Source organism: Mixophyes fleayi, chromosome 4 (genome assembly GCF_038048845.1).
Source record: "Mixophyes fleayi isolate aMixFle1 chromosome 4, aMixFle1.hap1, whole genome shotgun sequence".
Classification (NCBI taxonomy): domain Eukaryota; kingdom Metazoa; phylum Chordata; class Amphibia; order Anura; family Limnodynastidae; genus Mixophyes; species Mixophyes fleayi.
Genome location: NC_134405.1, coordinates 53,204,234 through 53,231,147, shown reverse-complemented (window position 1 = coordinate 53,231,147; position 26,914 = coordinate 53,204,234). Strand labels below are relative to the sequence as shown.

Below are 26,914 nucleotides of genomic sequence, written 5' to 3'. Positions count from 1 at the left end.
ACGACTGAAGAATGATAAGGATTATTAGGACATCCTTAAAATTGAATGTTGACCTCTTAGAGACTTTACATTTGTTGTTATTTTTCCTTCTTTTTATATGTTTCATTTATATTTGTTTAGATAACAAATGAGTCCTAATTTACAGCTGGTGACCTGTCTCTCACCCCACCTTCTCCTATAAAACTTGTGTCCTGCAATGTCCTGTAGTGTCTTCAAATCCAAAAATAATTTTGGGGTTAGTAGAAGCTCTAAGCTGAAAGACCAGATCAGTCTTTTTTTCTGTCATAAGGTAAGTTCTTTCATTTGTTAGATGATAATTCCATGCAAAGTTATATCACATATTGCTTTATATTTTCCAAATCCAACTTTTTTTTTTTTTTTTTTAAATCATCTGTGATTAGCAGCTGATTCTTATTTTATATAGGTTTAGTCTAGTGTAGAAATGCATTCGGCTACTAGTGCAGAAATACCAGAACTGGTAACACCTGCCATCCAACACATGCAAGACATTGAATCATCAAATCAATGTGAAAAAAAGGTAAAATAATTTGCACAAGTGATATAAAATCTAGCATTGGATTTCATATTTTTGGGACATGATGAGCATAATTTGTTTTGTTTTGTAGGATAAGCATTGTAAAGGTGGAGATAGGGAAAGCTGTCAAAGTGAAATCTTTCATTCATTGGACATGTTGCAGAGAGCAATATGTGAATTTGAGGAAAATACACAATCTAACTTCATTATACATCAGAAGAGTAAAGAATTTGGCAAAGAGGGTACATTTTATTTTAATATACCTAAAATTTACAATCTGTAATTTTTATTTGAAATTGTATATAGTAATAATTATGGTTTCCTTTTTTATCTTCAGTATATACATTTATATAGAAAAACGCCTAATACATTGTTGTTCATGTTTAAAATGTACAATACAATACTGTAATTTTTATCACTTCCATTAAGATTTCAAACCAAATGCAAGATCTAGAATTCAATGGAAAAGTAATGATATCCAGTATGGCAAACTAATTAAGTTTTCTGGAATTCCATACGTGGTGGTTGGGAGAAAAACTCTACAGTGTCATTTGGGTAGAGACTTCAGCATTGTGAAGAAAAAAAATTATGGAGATCAAAGACAAATCACCCAGGTATCTCTTATTTTTTGAATTATAAAATGTTTTCCACGCATTGCCTGTCTTTTAATAGTGCTGGCTAATATCATTTATTTGAAGCGCTGCAATCAATGCCTTTGTGCCCTCAAACGAGCAGTATTTTAACAGCATTCAATTAGCTGAGAATGAACTAGGGAACAACTACACTTAACACTACGATAGGCAGTACAATAAATGTGAAGAATGAATGTGTAGAACATTGCTGAAAGATTGTACTGTGGAGCCATCAAACAACTCTCTGTCTTACATTTTTAATGGGGAGAGGTATCCTCATTAGCATGGTCACAGCTAATGAAGTCAAAGAGGCGTTATAACAATAAAATACAACATACATATATTGTTTAATATAGTGCTCTTTTCAATTATTCTTTTAATAGGGAGAAGATCATACCTTCACCAAAAGGAGGCGTATTATACAGCATACCAAAAAAATGGGCTGTCCAGCTGAAATCAATGTATTGCACATTATCAGATACCCAGATTTTATGGTAAAATCGGTGTTAAGCACATTACATTGAATTACATTGTTACAACTTAATTGTCAGACCAATAAAATGTAAAACATTGGTAAAGAAATTTTGCAAACATATTTTTAGAAGGGCAAAGGTAAACTAATTTGTGGATTTTTGTGGATTTTTATGTATATATATATATATATATATATATATATATATATACACACACACAAACACACACTCTACATATATAGTATGTAAACATAAAAACAGTGATTGAGATAGGCCAGTGCGGGTATGCACATACAGCAAATAATTATCTTTTTTTTAATAGATCCAAAGTGATACACAAAAAAGAAGACGTAATGCATCAAAGAAAGTAAAAGAAGCCTTTCAAAGTGACACAATACAAGGCAATCATGCCTACGTAATTAGATTTCCACATTTATCTGAACATAAATTCCATGCAACTAGTGGAGAGGTAAGATTGTAATAAACTTATCATGTTATTTTGTTTTAGTAAGAATGAAATGTTTTTATTGATATGGTTTTAATGTTTAACATTATTTCCGTCAGTAATATTTATTGTGTTTTATAAATTTTAAAATTAAATTATCATCTCTAACAGTTAGCAAACCTACAGGAAAAGGTCGACAGAAGAGTTCAAGAAAAAGTAATCAGTTTGCACAGAAATGGGGTTAGAAAAATAAATGAGATGATGGGTCACATTAACGCGTTTGTAACACAAGAACTTTTCCCGGGTGATGATCCCCCTGTAGCTTTACGGAGACGCTTTTACCCCACAAGAAAAGACCTAGCCAATCTCATGTTTAAAGCGAAACGGGAAGGTCGAAACTCAAGTTTGGATCAGGAAAATGTTTTGAACCAGTTAAAAGAATGGAAAGAACAAATCCCACAATTAAATATTTTTTGTCGTCCTAATACAACCTCTGAGGAAATGACAAATAAACAAAGTTTTATATTATGTTACCAAGCTGAATGGCAACAAAAATTATTGCAAATGTATGGAAACCAGATCACACTGTTAGATGCTACATACAGAACAACAAGGTATGCGCTTCCACTGTTTTTCCTTTGTGTTCGGACAAATGTATGCTATGCAATAGTTGGAGCATTCGTAATACAACAAGAAACATCAGCATGCATACAGGAGGCCTTGGAAATTTTCAAAAAGTGGAACTTAAACTGGAATCCAAAATGTTTTTTGGTCGACTTTTGCCTAGAGGAGATAAATGCAATATCTCAGTTATTTAAAGGTTAGTCAAATTACTGTATAATTATTTTTGCTATGCATCTTTTTTTTTTTTTTTTAAATATCTATATTTTTAAACAGCATCAATTACATTTCATAAAAATAATCTCGCAAAAATGCATAGTTATCCCAAAAAATCAAGGTAAGTGTGAGACAAAATAAACAAGTAACCATATCCAATTTTTTTTTTTCTCAGCTAACACAATCCAAACATTTATTAGTTTTGGATGGAATTACCCTTTTAAGTAGGCTAAAAGTACCAGCAAACCTTTTACTAACTTAGTAAACTTCACAACTAAAGTTAGCTTTAAAACATGAAAGCTCTAATTAAGTTTTCATTCAGCAAATCTTAGCAAATAATAATACAAATAAAATGTCAATATCAACTAACTTTAATGTTTTTTGAGTATTAATTCAAAGGGTATATCTGATAAATTCACTGCAATAAACAGTATTTTTACATTTTAGATACACAAATATTACTTTGCGATTTTCATCGTGAGAAAGCTTGGATGGAATGGGTGACCAAAAAACAACATGGAGTACACAGTTGTCGCAGTGTTATATTGAATATGCTGCGTAGTGTAGCACTTGCTACAAACATAGAGGAACACAACGTTGCTCTCAATATACTGACTAATTGCCAGATTTGGAAAAACTGCGATGCACTGCGGCAGTGGTTCTCAAACAAGTGGATGCCTGAAATAAAGGTAAAAGTTTTATTGTTATTTTTAAGGACAATACATGACGAGGGGGGTTTAACAATCATTTAAAAATTAAAGGTGGAGGTATTGCCCGTAGCAAAACAAAAACTTCAATCTTTTACTTTCTAGAAAGTAGTAGCTACATGATAGCTAAAATTTTACCAATTGCTATATACAACACCTCAACTTTTCTGTTAGAACTGGCCTTTACATGTTCTGTGTATTTTAATAAACAAGTGACAGGATAGAAGACACATATTAATTGAACTCCTGACAGTTGACGTTAATATGAACGTTGGAACACTCTGCATACATTGTTAACATTCCTCATAAGTTGATAATGGACCATTTCAATAACAGTTCTATCCTTCACTTGTTTGGTTTCATATTTTTAATAAAGGTTATATTGTTTGGGGGGAAAAATAAAATATTTTTTCAATTTAAAATGAATATGATTTGTTTATGATGTTTCTCTCTCCCTCACTACAGAAATGGGCACATGTTTTCAGGTCTGGATTACTACATATTGCAATTAACACAAACAATGGACTTGAGCGCCAAAACGAGACTCTTAAATATACATACCTGGATGGCTACAAGAATTGCACTCTCAGTGACATGATTACAGTGCTTCACAGTAGTTTTTTTCCTAATACTTACAAGAAGTAAGATTTGTGTTTTCAGTACATTTTGGGTCTGCTATTTATAGTAATGGCTTGTGCCACAAAAATGTAATACATCTTTTTTTAAAGTATATTTGGAAAATGTATTTCAAGGAAGAAATACATTAAGAAAATTACATCTTGCTTTGTAAAATGTCATGGGTAATTTCTATTATGTTATGTGCAGGCCTGTCATCCTAAATGTGGGGCAAAGTGCTATTTAAACAGGCACTCCTCCTTGTAATTAAATGCACTAGCAGAGGAGGTGTATCCACAATGTGGTGGGCACGTCCACGTCACTTACCCAAAAATGACCTTACTTTGTATGAAATTCAAACACACGCCACTTACACTTCATAAATGCTGAAAAAGAGCCTGACATGACCTCAGTTGTAAATTTTTGCAAAACATAATTAATAGTTGTAATAAGATAGATTTTCATTTGTTTTTACATAGGTATGTACAGTTAAATTTGAGAAGTTCCGAAAGTTTCCGGAAATACCATGAAGATGTTCCAAATTTTCTGAAAAATCGTCCAAGAGAATTTATTCACCACGTTATGAGGAGATTGTCAAGTAACCTCGATGGAACACATGTTTCCTGTATAGATCACACAAGTGGCATTTTCAAAGTCAACAGTGAATTCGATAAAGAAAAGTATTATACAGTAAATCTGGGAGCAGAATGTCCAGAATGTACATGTGAAGATTGGATCAAATTTCTATTACCTTGTAAACACATGTGTTGTATTTTTCAATTTGTAGAGGGATGGGGATGGGAAAAAATTAACCCATCTTACTCAAACAATGCATTATTTATACTAGACACAGATTGTTTTTCTGACCATACTGTAAGAGGGGGAGATGAAGCTGAATACCCCTCTGAAGGTATCATGCACACGATGTCACCACTTGAAGATCTTCAACACTTTGAACCACGAAGGAGGACCAAAAGAACAACACTTATTATTAATTGTGTACAGACACTAAAAAATATTACAGACACAGTTTATCTGTTGAAAGAAGAAACATATCTGGAAAATTGGGATATAAAATTTAATACTTTACTTGAAGAAATTAAACTAGACATCCCAAAAGATCAAGGCTTACCATTGATAGAAACACCCAAAAAAAGAAAAAATATTGAAAAATTTGAGCCTTTGCCAAAAAGAAAATATGGAAAGCCTAAGCATCCAGCGTCCCAGAGAGTTGGATCAAGAGCTGATATGCTTAGAGTAGATGTATGGCAATCGGTAGAAGTAGATCCGCAAATTGCTGAATCACAAGATTTTCACACTGTCCACTCAGGCACTACAGTTAATGAGAGTCCATGGGTCACAGTCAATGGGATAAAATTAACTACTGCTGATAAAGAAGCTGTATCCAATGACGCCTGGTTAGATGACAATGTCATGAATATCTCCCAGTATTTAATATCAAAGAAATTCCCTTCTGTTGCCGGTCTGCAGGATACAGTGTTACTGGCACATGGGAGTGTTTCTAAGATTGACTGTGAAAATATTCTGCAAATACACCATTTGGGTGCTCACTGGGTGGTGTCACACAGGTCTCAAAATTCAGTGACTGTTTATGACTCCCTAAAACCATCAATACCAGAGACTCTTAAAGAACAGATGTTGTGTTTATATGCTCCGCTATTTACTGGTGAATATTCAGTACTTGACATTAATTTGGTATGTTGCCAAAAACAGGATGGTGCAAATGATTGTGGGGTATTTGCCTTGGCCAATGCTGTGTCACTGGCAAATGGGTTGAATTTAAATAAAATACATTTAGAACAAGACAAGATGAGGAAACATTTAGTCAAATGCATTGAAGAAAATAACATTACCATGTTTCCACATATTCAATTAAACAAGGCCAAAACAATGTTAAAAAAAAAAATACAACTCACAACACATTGCCTCTGCAAGATCCATAAGCCTAAAGAAGGAATGGTGGAGTGTGACCTTTGTAAACAGTGGTATCATTTCACTTGTGTTGGCTTAACAAAGGATGACAAATGTGTCACAACAAAAAGAAAAATGTTTTACTGTCCGCAATGTAAAGACAAAAAAAGATAAGCTACAATGTATAAATTACGTTGTCATTATTGAGAATAAAAATTACCTTGCAATTTTGAGTTGAAAGGAACATTGTATTATATTCCATTTACATTTTTTTGTGTATATATTGCAAATTAAAAAAAAATACGTTTATGACTGTTATCATTGTTTTTTTTTAAATTAAATTTATATATAGTTAATATTTGTTATGTCGATGGTTTTCTAATGCTTTATATTACATTGGAATAGTGGAATGCTGTGAGTTAAAAAAGTTCCTTGATATTACTGTGTAGCTATATCACCCAGGTGGGAAAGCCAACATTACAGGGATTGCCAGGACTGACATCATACAGGATCCCATCCTGCCCACTTCACTAGGAAGCGGAAGGATGCGGGAAAACAAACTGCTTTCCCGGGAGTGGAAGACCTATTCAGAATTAGGAAGTCTCCAGGACAAAACGGGATAGTGTGCATGTATGATTAATACATAACCTAAAGCATCCAGTACAAAGCATACAAGTATAATAGTCATCTCCTGTAAGCAAATCTACATGCTCCAGACATAGAGAATAATAAGTAACACCAAACAAACGAGCTGCCAACTATAATTATCTGCTAGTGAAAACAAGTTCTGTGAATAGAGAGGAAAAATTGTGCTCTTCGTATATATCTAATGCATTATAATGTGCATTAAGGTTCTAACATACAATAATAATTGTAAATAACTTTTATTATGGCCTGATATCTACACATTATCCTTTACTTTGAATTGACCTTTCAATTTGCATTTCTTGCTGTCATTTCCAGAAATTTATGACCCTGTATCTTAAGTTTATCTCTTTTTCATTCTAATATTAACTTGTTTTTTAGATCTCTAAACATCCATATAAATGATTAAGGAGTAACCACAAGAGAAATTAACTATTAAAAGGTTCTCACATTATGTACATTTTTGCAATAACAAGAAAAAAGGCTAAAATAAATATTAGTTTTTTAGGGTGACTGCCTAACTAATTAAAAAAAAACAAAATGCACATATTATACTTTCGGTTTTCATATTATTTAGTACTGATATTACCATCACCAAAAAAAATAATAATAATAATATAAGACAGTATAAGTGTGGCTAAGAGCTGGCTAAATGCTATTTCCCATACAGTCAATGTACCAGGTACCTACACTGAAGGGGATTTAGACATTTCACTGTGAGCTGGCTAAATCCCCTTCCCATTCATGACCTGGCCAGCAGGGGGCCAAAAAGGTACCTTCGGTGAAGGGGATTTAGCTGTCTCACACTGACTGTGCTATTTCCCATGCAGTGTAGGTACCAGGTACCTACAGTGAAGGGGATTTAGCTGTCTCACACTGAGCTGGCTAAATCCCCTTCCAATTCATGACCCGGCCAGCAGGGGGCCAAAAGGTACCTTCGGTGAAGGGGATTTAGCTGTCTCACACTGAGTGTGCTATTTCCCATGCAGTGTAGGTACCGGGTACCTAAGCCGAAGGGGATTTAGTCGCAACCGTTTTCCTATAGGAGCTGATTACAATGCGGTTGTTTCTTTCACTAGTAAACCCGGCCAGAACTTTTATCACCACTTTGGGTAGATACGTGAGATTATGTACAGGGACGATCTTTGTGGGGAACAACTAATGTTAATAGCTCGTTCAGTAGGATAACGTGGCTGAGAAAAGCCGTCAGTATCTATACATACACACACTAGTTTATGCCATTTGTGCGGGTGGTTGAAACTAGTTGAGTACAACCTTAGTTTTCTCGAAAATAAATAAAAAATAATGTTAAGTAGGTAGGAGAATCAGTGTGTGCAAACAGCAACTGACGAAATGCACGTTGTGCTGATAATACAGGCTGAGGTGCCGCTTTGGATCCCCATAAATGATCGAATACCGACCCGTGTCTTATACCAGACAGTTATTACTTTAGATAAATAATTGAAAACATACACAGATCAATGCTAGAGCTCGTTTAGAAGGATTTGGTGGCTCTGAAAAGAGCCTTTGTGTTATGTATGTAGATGTACGGATTATCTTATGCCCTCTCCCCGCGGATTCTGCGGGCCAGCTGGATGTCTTTGGGCATGATGGTCACCCTCTTGGCGTGGATGGCGCAGAGGTTGGTGTCCTCGAAGAGCCCCACCAGGTAAGCTTCGCTGGCCTCTTGTAGGGCCATGACTGCCGAGCTCTGGAAGCGCAGGTCGGTCTTGAAGTCCTGGGCGATCTCCCGCACCAGACGCTGGAAGGGCAACTTGCGTATCAGCAGCTCAGTGGATTTCTGGTAGCGGCGGATCTCTCGGAGAGCAACTGTCCCGGGACGGTAACGATGCGGCTTCTTCACGCCGCCGGTAGCAGGGGCGCTCTTCCGGGCGGCTTTAGTTGCCAGCTGCTTGCGGGGAGCTTTCCCTCCGGTAGATTTGCGGGCGGTCTGCTTGGTCCTGGCAATTGTTCTATTACAGATGTGTACTAGTAACTGAAGAAAAGCTGCTTAACCAACTTTATTTATAGAAAGTGCTGCGCTGTCATTGGATGATTTAAGGTCGCCTTTCATCCTTATTGGTTTAATCAGCTCGCTGCATGTTTCAAAAAGTCCGCCAATAATCTTTATTGTTTTTTTTCGTTATTTTTTATATAAGCCATCTGACAGGATGAGGAATTAAATGATAACAATTAGGACAAACGGTATTTTCATGTTTCAATAATGATTATTACGATTTAACAGAACCGGGAAGTATTTCCTAGTATTTCAGCGGGAAGAAATAACAAGTAGATACACATACTTACCACACGGTGGTGATATTGCGTCACAATCTACAAAACAGTACTAGGATCTAAACAGCCCACGTTCAATATATACTCCCCCTCCCCATTCCTTCTATTTTATTCTTCTACAGTATAGCATCACTTTTTGATAGTGGCATAATTACTTGTTTTAAATGATCATTCTGATGTAACTATCACATAGGTTGTCTCTATTATTCCTGTTATAGTCAATTGAAAATACAATGTGACACAGAGCAATAGATGACATTAGCTCAGGGACTTTATAATGTGCCCTTGTTGGAACACTTGGAGAATTGGGTGTCACAATATGCAGCACCCACAGGCTATTTGCCAGGATCTAGAGGAGTTTATCAGCAGCAACTCCTGCACCGAGTCTTCTCTCACTGAGTTTCTTTTCAGCCTCTCAACCCCTACAGTACCGAAAAATCTATAAACATATATAGATGCGCCAAAGGAGTGTTTAAGTTTGAAAAACAATGGCAAAGTTCATCTGATATCCCTCCATAGGAACAATAATCTAGTCTTATCATGCTCTCCTCAATTAAGGCTGACAACCTCCTGATTCAGAGATTGTGGGCTGTTTGAAGAAGGATTCTCCCCCTCTACAATTCCTGCAGCCAAATACAGTTGTTCGATTCACAGTTCCTCTATAATGATGTACTTATTAGAGAGAATATTTCTCAAAAGTTGATAGAAACATTGATGTCCAGGTTAAAAGGATGTTAAAATTCCACATATGTCTGTCTGATTCGGAATAAATATCCACTAACGCGTTTCGTCAGTCTGATTCTGACTATGTCAAAGATACTTTGTGGTCACTCGTTGGGGTCCAATTATATATACAACCTGCTGCAATTAGTACAGCTGTAGCAGTCATTTAGGTCAACACCTAAGATCGTTCGTAGCACACATATATTTTATGGCACAGCAAAATGTAAAAATATTGGGCTGCTTATGGGTGGAAGATTCACCCTCAGCAGCAGCAGCAGCAGTGGGACTAACGCTCAAGAATTCTTCAGAGGAATCAATTATAATGCAGGAGTCATCGAGCCTTACAAAGTTGGATGCAGGGCTAACTCCTATCACTACTGAGGATATTGATGAGGACAATGTTGTGGGTGTAGATTGCAGGAGTCGAGATGTAGGTGAGAGAAGGGTCCTAGCTGATGACGGACTGCTTGTTATTATTTTTCTTTCAGCTTTTCCCAACACCTTGCCATGAACTTGCGTCAAATGGCGTAACATGGATGAGGTTCCAAGATGGTTAAGGTCCCTCCCTTGACTGAATGTGGCTTTACATACACTACAATTGGCTAGACAACTGTTGTCAGGATCTGGGTAGAAATAATTCCACACATAAGAAGTGGCTTTTTTTGCTCTTATGTCCAGGCATGACAATGGCCTTCTTCTTGTCACCTGCCAGAACTGCTTCCACTGGTGCAGGACTTACACAAACAACCTCATCATCATCAACACCCTCTTTAGCACCCTCGTCAGCTACATAAATATCCCCCTCATCCTCCTCCAATTCCAAAGTGGCATCCTCAATTGGTGTATCGCCAGCTACACTCGGGCAGTTCAGGTACACATCAGTAGAAATGCTGAAAGGGCCCTTCTTTATGGGTACACTATTAGAATGGTCACGATTGCACATACCACTCGTGGATGGACTCTCCTCAGGGATTGGTGTAATTTCTGATTCTGAACATACATTTTCCTCTAATGCCTTACTGTTATCTTGCAGCTCGGCTTTCACACGTAACAGTAGTTGTGCACCACTTTTGGACTCTGAATTACTTGTTCCTGTTTGGTCACGAGTGACCTTACAAAAAGAAGCCTCAGTAACATTTTTAAATCACGCACTAATAGAGAAAGGCGAAGGCCTTATTCTTTCTTTGTCACTGCGTGTGTAAAATGGCATGTTGGCAATTTCTTTTTATGGGCAGTTAACTTTTCCTGTATTACAGCTCTTTTTCTCTTCAACACGGTAAAAGGTGTTTTTTTTCTGTGATTTTTTTCCCTAACTTCAAAAGACTATGTACTTTTACATAGGCTTTACCAGATGATGTACAGGAAAGACTACCATCAGGACTGGTGGCAGAAGCAGCTTGCTGCTCCTACTCATGTGTGTACTGCTGTGTCTCCATTTTAATAAGACCCCCAAACACTTTGTAGTGCAAATTCAGAAATATATAGTGCTGCTATATTAGAATTTCAGCAGTCAGCAAATCGTTTTTTTAGAAGGGGGAAATATAACACCCCAAACCCTTTGTAGTGTAAATCAGGAACAATGCCTCCTCTATACTCTCTATACTTCTCTCTTCCTGCTCTATTCCTCTGACCTAACACTCCCCTGTCCCTCTCTCAAATGGCGCTAGATCGCCGTGGAGGCGGCTATTTATTCATTCTAAAACTCGCGAGATCCGACGGCGTCACAATGACGTTTTGCCTCGTTTTGGAATCCGAATAGGCGCCGGAGTACCGAGTCGACTCGGCTCGGTACTCGGATTCCGGAAGTTCGGGCGTTTTCGGTTCTCGGGGACCCGAGCCCGCCCATCTCTAGTATAAATAGTAACAGAAAAAGATGTGCCTTCCAGCAGTTGTCTCCACTCCTCTAGTGCTAGTTTTATGGCAAGTAATTCCCGGTCTCTAATAGCATAGTTCTTTTCAGCAGACGATCATTTTTGGAAGAAGACTCCACAAGGGTAAATTTTCCCATTAGAGGAACTTTGAGACAAGATAGTCCCAAATCCAATGGAGGATGCATCTACTTCCAGAAGGAAGGGGAAAGTAGTGTCGGGCTGTTGCAAAACTGTTGCATAATCAAAGGCTTATTTTAGTAAAGCAAAGGCCATTACTGCCTCGTTAGGCCAGTTTTAGAATCAGCTGATTTTTAAGTCAAGGCTGTAATGGGCGCAACAAGAGAAGAAAATCCCCAAATAAAGTGACGATAATAATTAGCGAACCCTATAAAACGCTGAGTTGTTTTGAGACAGACAGGCTGGGGCTATTCCAAGATAGCCTTGAGTTTCTCGGGGTCCACTTGAGATCCGGAACCAGAGATCACATACCGAAGAAAATGAAGCTGTTCTCTCTCCAAAACACATTTTTCTAATTTACAAAAAAAAGTGATATTGTCGAAGCTGAGTGAGAACGGCAGCCACATGTTCACGATGAGATCTTAAATCAGAAGAGTAGATGAGAATATCATCCAGATATATATCCACGAACTGATAGAGCATATCTTGAAAGACCTTATTTATAAAAATTTGGAAAACAGTGAGTGAATTACACAGCTTGAAAGGCATCACCGTATACGCAAAGTGGCCATCAAGGTTGTTAAAGTCTGTTTTCCATTTGTTGCCTTTTTTAATCCGACTCAAATTATAAGCTCCCCTTAGATCCAATTTTGTGAAGATGGAAGCTCCTTTTATCCTGTCAAAGAGTTCCAAGATCAGGAGCAGTGGGTACCTGTTTATAACAGTGATGGAATTGAGACCCCTATAATCAATGCAAGGGCGAAGCCCTCCATCTTTCTTATTGACGCAAAGAACTATGCCCCAGCAGGGGAGGTAGATTTCCATATGAAGCCTCTCTTTAGGTTGTCCTCAATGTAGGTAGACATGGCCTGGGATTCAGGTAAGAAGAGAGGATAGACGCGATCATGTGGAGGAGTCTTGCCAGTTAACAACTCTATAGCACAATCCCAAGCCCGATGAAGGGGTAACTTGGAGGCTTCTTGTTCACAAGAGACAATTGTGAAGTTAACGTACTGAGCCAGAAGATCCAAGGAAGTAAACAAATATGGTAAGGATTCTCTCTTAGGAATCAGCACCTTCTGAAGGCATCGGGAATGATAGGAGGATCCGCAAGATACCACTTGCGCTTTTTGCCAATACAATACCTTTGAATTGAGTTGGAGTTAAGGAAGACCTAATACCAGCAGGTTAATGGATATAGGGATAATCAGAAAGGAGATGCATTCAGTGTGCAGCGCACCCACCTGAAGAGAAAGAGGAATAGTGCAAAATCTGACTGATTCCCCCACAATGCGACTAAGTCAATGTTAGTGATAGCTATGAGTTGAGGAAGGAGATGCAAATGTACGGCTGCACTGGAGTCAATAAGAGCGGGCAGTGAGACCTGATGATCAGCATAACAAAGCAGCACTTCAAAGGAATAGTTTGAGTCACACAGAGAGATCTCTGATGTACCTAACCCGGCCTCTCTGGAGGAGGTTGGGTTCTCCCGTTTCCCAGGTGCTTAGAACAATTGTATCAAGAAATGTCCGGGCTCACCACAGTACAGACAGAGATTATTATTAAAACGTCTCTCCCTCTCCTCAAGTGAGAGATGTGCTCAGCCTATTTGCATGGACTACTCAACAGGGACAATGGGGTTTTGAAAACTGGGAGCCAAACACAGGTTAGAGCGACAGGAATGTTCTCTCTCTTGATTTCTCTCCCTAAAACTAATGTAAATTTGGTTACAAATGGAGATAAGGGCATCAAGATAAACAGGACATTCCTGACCAGCTAGATTATCCTTTATAAAATTGGATAAATCCTGCCAGAAAGTTGCTTCCAGGGTGTCATTGTTCAACCGCAGCTCAGAAGTCAAAGTACGAAACTTAATGGCATATTGACCCAGAGGAAGCGTACCCTGTCGTATATGAAGAATGGCGGAGGCTGTACTAGAGAACCTGCCTGGTTCTTCGAATATTTTCATAAACATCTCCAAAAGCATAGTGTAGTTATGTAACAAAGGATGGTTGCGATCCCAGAACGGCAAGGCCCAAGCCAAGGCTTGGCCAGATAACACAGAAATGATATATGTGACTATGGTTTTTTCAGTAGGAAAATTTCCCGGCTGCAATTAAAATTGTAAAGCACACTGAATTAAAAAGCCCCAACAGGACTTAGGATCAACATCAAACTTCGGAGAATTAAGGATCCGGAGCTATGACGCAGAAGAATGTGTTACTGCAGAGCTTTGCACTGGGGGACCGCAAGCCGGAGGATTAACTTGGGTAGTCAAGGTGTTTTTTAATGTATCAAGTCGTACACAGGGAGTATCCAGTAGCGAAGTCTCAAGATAAGCCGAGGTCTGGTACACAGGTCAGAACCAGTAATGAAGCAGGCACGAATCACAGGGAGAAGAAGCACCTAGAAGGCAAAGCGAGTCAGACGCTAGATAACTTACACCATACAAGTGTCAGAGTGATTCTTATGTAGGAAGGGGAAGGTCAAATTCCCTGCTGGAGGTCACATGACCAGCAGAGCCGCACAATCGGAAGTCCCCACATTACAGACAGGACGGGAACAGGAGCGTGGAGCAGGTAAGTTTCTTACACGTGCTTTATCAAATTGCCTGGAATAAAGTAACTGTTCGTTGGAGGGGATTAACATTGCAATGTTCCACTGTTTGGGATTATTCGTGCTAAATTCAAATTGAGGAATACAGGGAGCCGTGACGTTGCTCTGTGCTATTTTCCACGGAATGTTTGTTTGAACTGTGAAAGAGAAGTAGTGAACTGTGTTTAAACTGCCACTGTATAGAGACTGCATACCCATATATACCTCTGCTTAACATCCAAATGTACTTGTATGCTATGTGTTTACTAAGTTAAAGCAGCTGTGATAGAGTTTAGTGTATATTGTTAGTGATAGTTATCGTTGTTAGGGGTCTATTTATGACCCTTCGTTTTTTTCACTTGATACTTTTCAATCCTTATCTCCTTGATAAGGATTGAAAAGTAACGGCTATGTATTAAAAAAACTTCTCAGGGACAGCAGTGCCGATAGACTGCTGTCCCTGAGAAGTGACTCACCTGATCATCGCAGTCTTTTCTCAAGTTTAAAGGCTGCGGTGATCTTCTCTTTTTTTTCCTTTTTTGTTAGTGCGCATGCACCGACTAAAAAGTTGGTGCATGCGCACTAGCATTCTGGACGGCAAACTGCAGGGTGATTGACAGGGAGGGATCACATGATCCCTCCACACATGCGCTGTTAGCTCTGCTCTTCAGAGCAGAGCTGGACAGCGCAAAAGTTTTCAGATATGTTAATGTACGCCAGCTTCAGATGGCGCCAGCTTCAGATGGCGTACATTAACATGTAAAAAAAGAGAAAAGTTTCTCTAAATAGACTTGCATACAAAGCGGTTCTGAGCACTTCCCATACACTGTTATGGGGAGTGCTCAGAAAAACGATAGGAAATGCAAAGCAGCAGGTATCTGAGATATCTGCTGCGATGCTTCAATAATACATAGCAATTTCACGGTAAACACCCGAAAACTGTTGTTTTCGGGTGTTTAACACAAGAAAAATCCTTGATAAATAGACCCCTTAGTGAGATATTGAAAGACAGTTATTAGAAGGTATAGAGGTACCTCTTAGCTACATCAGACTAGTGAGGAATGTGTAGGTTATATTTTAGATACTAATAAGTATTGTTTCAAATTATTTGTCACCATTTATTTGAACCAAAGCAATCTATTTTTTATATAAAAGTTAGTAAAAAAAAAACAACTTAGAGATCCATGCCTAACTAATAAACGTGTCGCTGTGTTTTTTAGACGGATTTGGAGTGATAATATTTCCTTTGTGTGTGTCTTTGTGAGAGAGAGAGAAAGGGAAACATATAGCTGGAAGGGAAAAATGAGTCAAGAAGCATCTGCTTAACTAACTAAAATAATGTTGCACCCCTGGGCACTATGAGCCATGTCCCAGTTTAACCACTTTTCTAGCACAACACGGACGACCACCAAGGGCAGCAAGTAAAAAAAAAAGTCTCAGCCAACGATCTGTGTAACCTCTCTGGCTGTTTCCTGTCGGCTGGGTATCCATGTATTATAGTAGCTCCTTCAGAGGAAGTAATGGACTGCCTAGTGTTGCATAGAGGACCCACCTGGCAATATTTAAGAACTGTCAAAACATTACATGCGATGAGTGCCTTGTACTGGATCAGAGGCGATGCCAAGCAAGTTTAACCTTTATTTTCAATGTCCAGCACCCTGCTCTTCCCTCATGAATTACTTAGCAAAAACAGTTGGATGAAAAAACAAATAGGTTTTTATTCTAAATAAAATGCTTTCAGTAAATACACACTCTTTAACAAACAGTGTCAGGGGGTTGAAAGCACCTAAGCCAACTAAACAACTCACCCTATAGGGGCAATATCCACAAAGTCACTTGGAGCAATGACCTGACTGCAGAACAACATGTTCTGCTCCTCTGTCAGAGAGGTTGGGACTGAGTCCAATGTCTTCCTACTTTTACATAAAGAACACACAGGAAAACTTTTAAGTACTGTAAATTGCGACGCTTAAAACACATTTGAAACTATGTCACTGAATAAAATATATAACTACTGAAGAGAGAGGATGACAAGTGGGCTGTACCTTTACTTTTCAAGGTGCCTGGCACCCTGCTCTCCGGACATCATATTTTATTATCCTCTTACAGTACATTAAATAAACAGAGACAACCTATTTAAGACCGTCAAATGAGATTGATCATTTAAAACAAATGATTATATCATTATCAATAATGGATGCTATATAAAAATATGTATGGAGATTCCAAGTCACGGGAAGTGTATATTTCCTGTGTATGTGAAGACTTTGTTTCAGAAACTCTCTTTGTAGAATGTTTGGAGCTTAGTACTAAATTGCAGTATGTGATGCGATATTACCACCATGTGGTAAGTATGTGTATCTACTTCTTATTTCTTAGAAAATTCTTCTTGATTCAATTCTAATGTAATTATGACTGAAACATAAAAATGTTGCTTATTGTAACTAATTTCATTTGTGATCCTGCCATCTCGCTTATTAGATTTAAAACAAAGTACTAAATACAAATTCTTGGATCACATCAAGCTAACTGATTATGGCTTGTGTAAGGAGGGCCTAGGGCCAGGAGACACAACTAGCACTTTCTGTGATCACCAACTTACATTTCTCCTGAAATCCTCAGAGGAGAAGAGTATGGAATATGCTGGAGAAAAAGTAGGTTGTTCCTCCCTTCAAGCTTCAGATCGCAGATGATTATGGGTTGGAGAACTTTGACACTCAGTTTACCAGTGAGCCAGTGCAGCTTGCGCCAGATGATGTGGATGTAATAAAACAAAGAGCCTGATCGATTTGAATATATTAACACATTGTTGCTCTCAACAGAAGAAAGAACTGTAGTGTTTATGGACTAACAATATGATTGATCCAGTAATTGTATCCTGTAACAGTATATGCACGGGAGGCTGTAAAACTGATGCCAGGTTCTTAGTACAGGCCACGCTACAGGATTTGCTGCTGAAAATCTGCTATAAGGGAAATGTCCATAGTGGATCTCTCCCTCAGTAGTATCTGCTCTCTGCATCAACAATGGTTCTCCGGTGCCATGTGCCGCTGTCCTGGAAAATCCACAAAAAGGAGGAAGTGGAGGAACTGTCAGAATCTGGACTGGTGACTTTCTCTACTTGTAAATCTGGATATTACAGAAAGCTGTGTATCTATCGCTGACATATAAAATTTTACCGAAAAACTAAGAAAAGGAATTGCACTGGAAATATAAAATTTTTAAATGACTTTTTGGAAATCAACAATGTAATGTGCCTAATTTAGCTTGTAGTGTGTGACATTATGCTGTTAATTTCCTAATGCAGAATTCCACGCAGACTAAACCGCCCAACCATAGATCCCCATAACACATCCCTTAGCCTTAACCGGTGGAATTCAGTTACTCTTGTATTATTCCCCCATCCACGTCCTAGTCAAGCACACGTTTTGTAGACGTTGGAATCTTGATTTGTTTTGTAGCTGCTGGTTACTGGTGGAAGACAAGTCCCCAGTCCGTAGCAAATCTGACAGTGTTACAGAGGCAAAGTCGCTACTCAGAGAATTAAGGTTAGGACACCAGAGACGAGTAACAAGGATGATTTGCATTTAATGAAATGTGATCACTAACGTGTATGCTCTATTTACATCAATGTCTTATCCTACATTGCAAAATAATCTGCTTTGTGAACATTTGCTTGGGGTATAGAATACGTAAAACTTAGTTTTTTTCATCAGATCCTCTATACGTGATTATTTGCAGCTTCTGAGAAGTGATTACAGAAAAAAATTTCCCTTGTTTGCAGTTTAAACCTTTTAATAATAATCAGTAAAAAGCACACAAAAAAAACATCAGTTGCTATGGAATAAAAATCATAAGATTGGTTGAAACTGATGTTCTTCCTAAAACTTAGATTCCTACCCATATCCCGTTGGGCACTGGTTCTCCATCATTACAATTTAAGACCAGATCACGTTTTACTTTCTATTAGAGACATGCTAAACCTTCTTTTCAGACTTTTAACAAGTCACTAAGATAATTGAACAAGAAAGAAGCCAAATGTGGAGGTTTGTGTGTAATGTGTACATACATTCGGTTCTTTGCTGGGTGGATAAGTAGTGAGTGAGCGGTGTGTCAGACCAAACTATACTGCATCAGGGATGGGGCAAAAGATTTGGTCCTGTGCAACTTCATGTACTTGTTTTGTGAAGGATTAATTACGTATATATGCTGAAAGTTTAACAACAAAAAAAGAGGATACAAATACTTAATTTTATACATTTAACTAAAGACATTAAGGGGCATATTTAACTAATCACGGTAGTGCACTATTGTGCACTTACCGTGGAATTAAAGTCCCGATGTGCCCTCCGCAAATTTATTAAAGGTGCAGTGCAGCAGATATCATGGATATCTGCTGCTTTGCACTCCTGATCGTTTATGCGAGCAGTCACCATTCAACAGAATGGTGACTGCTCCTGGCCGCAATCTAACAAGTCCCGAAAAAGAAAAATTTCGGGAACTTGTCTTGATAATGTACTGGCGTACATCATCAGAATTGAAGAAATCCACTGCTGTCAGCTCTGCTCCGAAGAGCAGAGCTGGACAGCGCATGTGTGGAGGGATCACATGATCCCTCCCTGTCACTCAGTGCGCTCTCTCTGCAACGATAGTTGCAGAGACAGAGTGGGGACTTTGTACGCATGTGCACTGCACATGCGCAATTGAAGGAAGAAGAGGAACGAAGACGAGATCCCCAAACAGCGCATCCGAAGAGGGGGGTAAGTGTGATTTTTTTCTATCACAGAAACAGCAGTTTTTCGGAACTGCTGTTTCTGTGTTCCCTTTTTAATAAATTTGAGAAATAGTTCAATCCTTATCCTTGCGATAAGGATTGATAACTATTTCTCACTTTTGCCGATTAATGATAAATGTGCCCCTAAGTATGTTCCTGTGTTGTAATGTGTTATATATGTAAAATGTACTTGCTTTATAAATGAAATGAAGGATGGAATTGTGGTTCTGAAAGGGACTAATATATGGAAAAAATTGGTCGGGTAAGTATCTTGTCCTCTGATTTGGACTAGTAATATAACATTATAGCTAATTTAAAGATTGTAAAGCAGTAAATATGTTCTTTTTAGTTGTCTAAATTTAAAGGCATTACATTGTTTGCACAGAAGATGGTATACTAATACATAAATTAGTTAAGATAATTCATATTCTTTCACATGAAAGACGTTATTGAATAATTAATGAAAAAATAAACACAAATTCTTGGCGGGCTTTTGAAAACTTGCTACGAAAAATCGTAAACCAATCAGGATCATTCTTTAGCTATCCAATCATAGCGCAGGACTGAGCATATATAGATGTGTTTTAACGGCTGTTTCTTCAGTTACTAGTACATACGTGTAATAGAACAATGGCCAGGACCAAGCAGACCGCCCGCAAATCTACTGGAGGGAAAGCTCCCCGCAAGCAGCTGGCAACTAAAGCCGCCCGGAAGAGCGCCCCAGCTACCGGCGGCGTGAAAAAGCCGCATCGTTACCGTCCAGGAACTGTTGCTCTCCGAGAGATCCGCCGCTACCAGAAATCCACTGAGCTGCTGATCCGCAAACTGCCCTTCCAGCGTCTGGTGCGAGAGATCGCCCAGGACTTCAAGACCGACCTGCGCTTCCAGAGCTCGGCAGTCATGGCCCTGCAAGAGGCCAGCGAGGCTTACCTGGTGGGGCTCTTCGAGGACACCAACCTCTGCGCCATCCACGCCAAGAGGGTGACCATCATGCCCAAAGACATCCAGCTGGCCCGCAGAATCCGCGGGGAGAGGGCATAAGATAATAGTACATCTATATACATAACACAAAGGCTCTTTTCAGAGCTACCAAATCCTTCTAAACGAGCTCTGGCATGATCTGTATGTTACTTTATAAGAGGCTATTACACCCGCTGTTTACCGGTTTATGTGGTATCTAAATGTCATCGCTTAAAAACAAAACACGATTCGAATACTGTGCTCAGATCATCCGTTCTTTACAGTTTGTCTATGGTAAGAACACAACACGTGCACCCACTCTAGCTACAGTTTTTTTCTATAACATTGAGTTCTTACAGTGCATAAAAATGACACGAGCCAAACATTAACTTCCCCGCGGCACAGCTCCTTTCTGTCGGGAAGCTCACAAATCTAGATTGATACATGGTCTCGGTATAGACGTAAAATAATGGCCTGTAAAATTACACAAATAAACTGCAATGGAAACAACCGCGCTGTAATCAGCTATTACAGGAAAAAGTGGGTGGCTCTGAGAAGAGCCTTTGTGTTGTAGGGATGTCGGTTCTGTAGGGTAACATGCAGATCAAATCACTTGCTCTTCCTCCGTGATTGGTCCATTTCAAGATAACCAATGCCGCTCAGGTTCATGCACAGACCAATCAGAGAGTGAAAGGTGGAATTATGGACGTACTGATCGTCACATGATACGTCTGTCCAATATTGCTTGATTCCTCATTTGCATTCATTTGCCTATAAATATGGGAGATCTGGGAGCTGTTTAAAACTGTTTATTCTGTAGTGTGTAGAAGGAGTGAATCGATCATGTCTGATCCTGTAAAGTCAGCGCCTGCGTCTAAGAAAGCCTCCAAGAAAGTGGTGACCAAGACCCAGAAGAAAGATGGGAAGAAGCGTAGAAAGACCAGGAAGGAGAGTTACGCCATCTTCGTGTACAAGGTACTGAAGCAGGTGCACCCCGATACCGGTATCTCCTCTAAGGCTATGGGCATCATCCTTTATTAATGACATCTTTGAGTGCATCGCTGGGGAATCTTCCCGCCTGGCTCATTATAACAAGCGCTCTACCGTCACCTCCCGGGAGATCCAGACCGCCGTACGCCTGCTGCTGCCGGGAGAGCTGGCCAAGCATGCCGTGTCCGAGGGCACTAAGGCCGTCACCAAGTGCACCAGCGCCAAGTTATCCCTTCTCCGCCCGAAATGAACACAAAGGCTCTTCTAAGAGCCACCCACTTTCCTTTATAATCGGGCTGTAATTATTGTGTTTTGTGCTGTAACTGTACTAGGGTGCTAGCAAATGATTTCAGACTATTATCTGGCTTTTCATCCGGACTTCATTTAACAATTTCCTGAATGGTTTATTCGGACTTTTAATGATGCGAATATTTAAGGTGTACACGTTGATCTATATGGTGCACTTAAAGAAACGTAAATATAAATGTGGTAATAACCCTTGTCCATTAACATTTATTATACAACATTTCATAGAATTTGTATTTCTTGTGTTCATTATTAATTTATAAACGCGCTTTGGATTCTTGGCTCTTTCTTAGAAAACATCAGAAACTGGAAGTTGGCAACCACACTAATCTGACCCAAGAGCGACCTCATGTGGTCACTGAGGGAAACTCTCCTCTAGTTGTCCCGATATCTGTTTAATTCTCCACTTCTGGTTAAGGAATTTACTGATACATTGAACTGTAACAAATAGAGTATCAAAGTGAATATTTTTTGTGCATTATATTTTTGCTACATTTCTATGAGTAAAAGAGTGAATAAACCGTATTCCCCAAGAGACATAAGTATTGTCGGCAATGCTATTTATCCTTTGTGCCAAAGTTGATCACAATGTGCAAGGAAGGATGGTTAACGGCAGGTGTAATGCAAGGAGTTAAAGTTTGCATATTCTCCATTATGACAGTGGGTATACCGGACAGAATCTATTGAAAGACTGCTGGCGTCGCGAGAACCCTGCGTATCTGAAAGTGCCAAAAAGGTTAAGACTGCCGAGAATGTCAGTAACCCTTGAAGAACCTATCTGCAATCAGATCAATCATGTTATACACTGCAGTGCAACAACCAGCGTTTGTAATATACAATGATAATCAGGAGGTGTTGCAGGGGAAACGGTGATTTTTCTATGTAGTCAACATACATTTGTCTAGATGTAATAACCAGCGCATGAGTTTGCAGTCTTACTGTAATATTGCTATGAAGTCACATTTGCCTCTTCACAGCAATACCCAAGGTTATGACAGCAAATGTGGTTGAGTGTAAGGCCTGGAGACCGTATATGGTTACCTAATACATACCCCACACTCCCGTGTTTCCTCCTTATAGATCATATCGTGTGCATACAGCTCTGTCGTGAGAGGCTGGGTGGCTCTGAAAAGAGCCTTTGGGGGGAGTTAAGAAAGATCAGGCTGCGGCTCTTCCATCACTTCTTTGCCGCAGCTTTCTTAGCCGGACTCTTGGTAGCTTTGGGCTTAGCCGCCTTTTTAGCCGGGCTCTTGGCAGCTTTAGGTTTAGTCGCTTTCTTAGCCGGGCTCTTGGTAACTTTGGGCTTAGCCGCCTTCTTAGCCGGGCTCTTGGCAGCCTTCTTCGGGCTTTTTGCGGCAGACGCCGTTGGCTTCTTCACCTTCTTCGGGCTCTTGGCCGCACTCGGAGCTTTCTTGGGCTTCTTAGGGGATTTGGCCACTTTCTTTGCCGCCGCCTTCCCTTTGCTCTCCAGCTGCTTCTTATTCAGCTTGAAGGAGCCGGAAGCGCCGCTGCCTTTCACCTGGATGAGGGTTTCCTTGGTCACTAAACCTTTCACAGCCAGTTTGACGCGGGTGTTATTCTTCTCCACATCGTAACCTCCGGCAGCCAGAGCCTTCTTCAGGGCGGTATAAGAAACCCCGCTGCGCTCTTTGGAGGCGGACACGGCTTTCAGGATCAGCTCGGACACTTTAGGACCAGAGGGTTTGGGGCTCTTCTTGGCTCGTCCTGCGGCTTTCTTCGGCTGTCTCTTCTTCTTGCCGGCGCCCTCTGATAGAGGAACAGACTGAGCGGCGACTGGTGCGGTTTCTGCCATCTTCACTACAATTACACAAATAGAAAAGTACTATCCATAGAGAGCGGCAGAAGTCTCTTATATACACTGCCGGCTGCGCTGTGATTGGCTGGTGTGCACAGTCCGTCCTGTGTTTCTATTGGTGGATACGCAGACACGTAAACCCTTCCCTGTCTGAGTGTAAGGGGAGCTTTCCTCGTACGTTGTGTTTCTGTGACCGAGGAAAAGAGACTTTTATACGAAATGAGAAGACGAGCGAGCTGGTTCTCTGCACCACAACCGTCCTCCAAGGCCTCTCCTAACCCTTTATGGTCATTGCTGGACTAGGTGCTGCTAAGGAAGCCAGGAATCCCCGCTGGCAGCTCCTCCATACCCCGTCGGATCTGCCCGGCATGTGACACATCTCCCCGTTTCTACAAGGCTAAAATGGCCCATCCGGGCTCTTCTCTCTCCACCTGGCACTTGACATAAAGAAGATGCTCTTTGGCACACTCTGTACAGAGCAGGGTACATATTGAACGACATAAAGATGATCAGGACTCTTGTACACCCGGGTGGTTAGCACAGGCAGGTTGTCTCTGCTCCCAATCCAAACAACTTTATGATATTCTTGTCTTGAAAATAAATTGCCATCTTTATTGTGAAGAGACGCTGGTGTGGCAAGAGCAGGCTGCTGGGCACATTGAAAAACAAAGGCATCTTGGTATCCTCTCTTGCCAACACTTGTAGAGTAGGGTCAATAAATGTTGTCCCTCCTGGGAAACCCTCTCTCGTCAATAAAGCAGATATTAAAGTACCATAAATCTTACCGTATGGAGTACAAAGGGGTTGCAGTATCACAGTGCTATATCTTCAGTTCTAAAGCAGCATGGTCACTTACTATTGTATTTAGTCTTGGTTTGTAGCACATTACACGGGTACAGTGACGGATTGCTTATAAACTGTAGACTTCTGATTCCCTCAGCTTAACAACATACATTAATATTGTTAATCTTAGCACTATAAACTTAACTATAATAAAGACACAACAACTTTGTAGTGGAAAATAAAATAATATTTTTATTTATTTATTTACCTATAAAGGGTGGCGGCGAGAGCGATTGAATCTGCTAACAATTAATATCGAAAACCGAACAGTGTATGGCCCACAGGCACTAACCACTGGTCCCAGGCACCACAGTCGTTTACGATCGGCCGCTGCTAAATCTGGCGTTATAGTGACCACTCCCCTCTGGGCTCCCCAAGACGTACGCGCACAGTGCTGGTCAAGGGGTCCTCGCACAGAGGTACCAAGAGCCAGGGTGCTTCGAAAGGAGCGGTGACGTGCGGCCAATCAGTGGTAGCACCGTATGAATTAGTCGCTGATTGAAAAAGCTCTCCTGCCACGCTGGAGTCCTTTAACGGACCCCCAGCCCGCCACCCATAGACCTCACTAACTGACCTACTCTCCAAAAAAGCTGTTCTATAAAAATCCAATTCCCTTCCTCTGACAGGTGAACCCCATCATTCCTATTTCGGAGGAAAAAATGGCAAAATACCTTCATGCCCCCGTATAAAAACAACAGCGAGCAGCAAAGCCCAAGGTTAACACTGGACGGGGAGTATATTATTGCGTATCCATCACCTATTTGGTCTAATATACCTTTTGTACGCGTCTGACTTCCAGCGCCCTAAAGCTTTAATGGCGCTAACGGAAGAACCACTCTCAGCAGCAACAGTAGCCGCCCCAATCCTGAAGGAGTGAGTGCCAAATAATAACGGGTCTAGGCCCACGTGCTTCAGTGCACTCTTAAATATGGCCGTGAACTGATATTTCGACAAAGGTGATCCGTCAGCATGAATCATCCAGGGCTCAGAATCATGTGGTCTAACTCTTTGAAACTCAATGCACAGTACCACGGGGCAGATATCACAATCCCCTTGTGCAGAAATGGATATCCATTGACCACGACCCACTTGATCTGTTTTGGATCTGAGGATTTGACAAGACAGCATGTTAACATACAACAACATGTGCTTTGCTGACAAGGCATTCCCCAAATTATGCTTAGACTGCGCCACCAACTCACTCACTCTAAACGCAGCAAAGAAAGCGAGCGAAAAAGCTAAGCGAAAGAGCAACGACTCATAAACACTTTCTGTAATGACCGCCAGCGCAGAAATAAGCTTCCTCAAGATGTTCATGTCCACCGGCCTTCTAATATCCTCCTTACCTGGTTGCACTCACAACCAACCTTTCAAGGCCTTAGTGACCAAGAACCCTTTAGTAAAATCAGTTCACCTATGGAGTTTGGCCATAAACGAGATTCCTGCCAGCATAGCCGTCATTAAAGTTTTAGAAATGCCCTGCTGATACTTAAACCAAATAAAATCAAGCATGTCCGCGCTTTGACCTGAGTCACACCGACCGCGCGACTGTAAGTACTGTCCCCATTGGCGCCATGCTGCACGATATGCTCTCCTGGTGGAAGGGGCCAAAGAAGCTTCCGCCAGTCTCGACTACCTGCCAAACAAAAGGGGGACATGGCGTACCCGTAACGTCTGCCTGCGAAGCCAATTCCCTAATACGTGCCCACTGTCCTCTGGATAACGCATCCGCCACCTCATTCTCCGCACCAGGCACATGTCTTGCTCTGAATGTAATGTCATTCTCAAGGCAGCGCAGCACCAAATGCCTCAACAACTCGATTGCAGGAATGGATGATGTGCTCCGTTTATTAATGCACTGCACTACTCCCAGATTATCGCACCAGAATATCACCTCCTGCCCTCTTAACAGAGACGCCCATAATTCCACCGCTACTACAATGGGGAACAACTCCATTACCAGTAGGTTGACTAGCAACCCTTTACCACGCCATGCCTCTGGCCACCGATCCGCACACCATCTACCTTTAAAGTATGCTCCAAAACCAACCGACCCAGAGGCTTCTGTCACTAACTCAAGGTGCTTATTAGAGACTGGTGCAGCCGGCCAGATAGAAATCCCGTTAAATTTCTCCAAGAACCTTAACCACATCTGCAAATCCTCTCTAATCTCCTTAGTTAGTGTAACCCTAGCGTGCGGCCGCGACATTCCCACTGTAGCCAGCTGCATCTTTCTACAGAACACTTTTCCCATAGGAATAATTCTGCAGGAAAAATTAAAGGAACCCAACAATGATTGTGCCTGGCGTAAGGAAACAGACCTTGAAGCCAACGTAAGCTCAATTGATCTTACCAGCTTCTCCACCTTCTCCTAGGGCAACCTACAACAACCTTCCCGCGTGTCAATCTCGATTCCGAAGAATGACAAACAAGTTAAGGGACCTTCTGTCTTGTCGTGTGCCACCGGCACTCCCAAGATAGAAAATAAAGCCTTGGCCGCAAACAGCATGTCTGCGCACTCTGACGAGCCCACCTTTCCAATAAACAAAAAGTCGTCCAAATAGTGAGCTATACCCACATGACCCGTTCCTGCCTGTATACACCAGTGCAAGAAGGACCTGAACGCTTCAAAGAATGTGCAGGACACTGCGCAACCCATTGAAAGACATTTGTCCACATAGTACCCATCTGGCAGACGAAAACCCATAAATCTAAAGGACTCTGGATGAAGGGGAAGCAGGCG

General features: G+C 40.5%; 2 protein-coding genes, 2 long non-coding RNA genes and 1 pseudogene across 4 annotated transcripts; 4 read left to right on the top strand and 1 right to left on the bottom strand.

Moving 5' to 3' along the window:
• Window positions 1-969: 969 nt before the first annotated feature.
• LOC142149807 (uncharacterized) lies at window positions 970-2,337 on the top strand. Its single transcript, XR_012690889.1, has 4 exons — window positions 970-1,149; window positions 1,551-1,661; window positions 1,963-2,109; window positions 2,257-2,337. It is a non-coding gene; the product is annotated as an uncharacterized LOC142149807 (long non-coding RNA).
• A 142-nt stretch (window positions 2,338-2,479) lies between these two features.
• Window positions 2,480-4,883, top strand: LOC142149806 (uncharacterized). The gene is made up of 4 exons (XR_012690888.1): window positions 2,480-2,905; window positions 3,370-3,611; window positions 4,095-4,270; window positions 4,724-4,883. It is a non-coding gene; the product is annotated as an uncharacterized LOC142149806 (long non-coding RNA).
• Window positions 4,884-8,379: 3,496 nt separating this feature from the next.
• LOC142150658 (histone H3-like) lies at window positions 8,380-16,349 on the bottom strand. The gene is made up of 2 exons (XM_075205852.1): window positions 16,291-16,349; window positions 8,380-8,794 (listed from the first exon to the last, which is right to left on the bottom strand). The coding sequence occupies exons 1-2, from the start codon at window positions 16,347-16,349 to the stop codon at window positions 8,380-8,382; spliced, it is 474 nt and encodes a 157-aa protein (XP_075061953.1).
• Window positions 16,350-19,886: 3,537 nt separating this feature from the next.
• On the top strand, window positions 19,887-20,297 carry LOC142150657 (histone H3). The gene has a single exon (XM_075205851.1). The coding sequence runs from the start codon at window positions 19,887-19,889 to the stop codon at window positions 20,295-20,297; it is 411 nt and encodes a 136-aa protein (XP_075061952.1).
• A 581-nt stretch (window positions 20,298-20,878) lies between these two features.
• Window positions 20,879-21,479, top strand: LOC142149805 (histone H2B 1.1-like; annotated as a pseudogene).
• Window positions 21,480-26,914: the final 5,435 nt, after the last annotated feature.

Coding starts and splice junctions, on each gene's coding strand:
- LOC142150658 (XM_075205852.1), bottom strand. CDS start 16,349: ATGTTGTTCTGCAGTCAGGTCATTGCTCCAAGTGACTTTGTGGATATT. Junction 8,795..16,290: donor GTGGATATTGCCCCTATAGG/GTGAGTTGTTTA, acceptor CATCTGTAATAG/AACAATTGCCAGGACCAAGC.
- LOC142150657 (XM_075205851.1), top strand. CDS start 19,887: ATGGCCAGGACCAAGCAGACCGCCCGCAAATCTACTGGAGGGAAAGCT.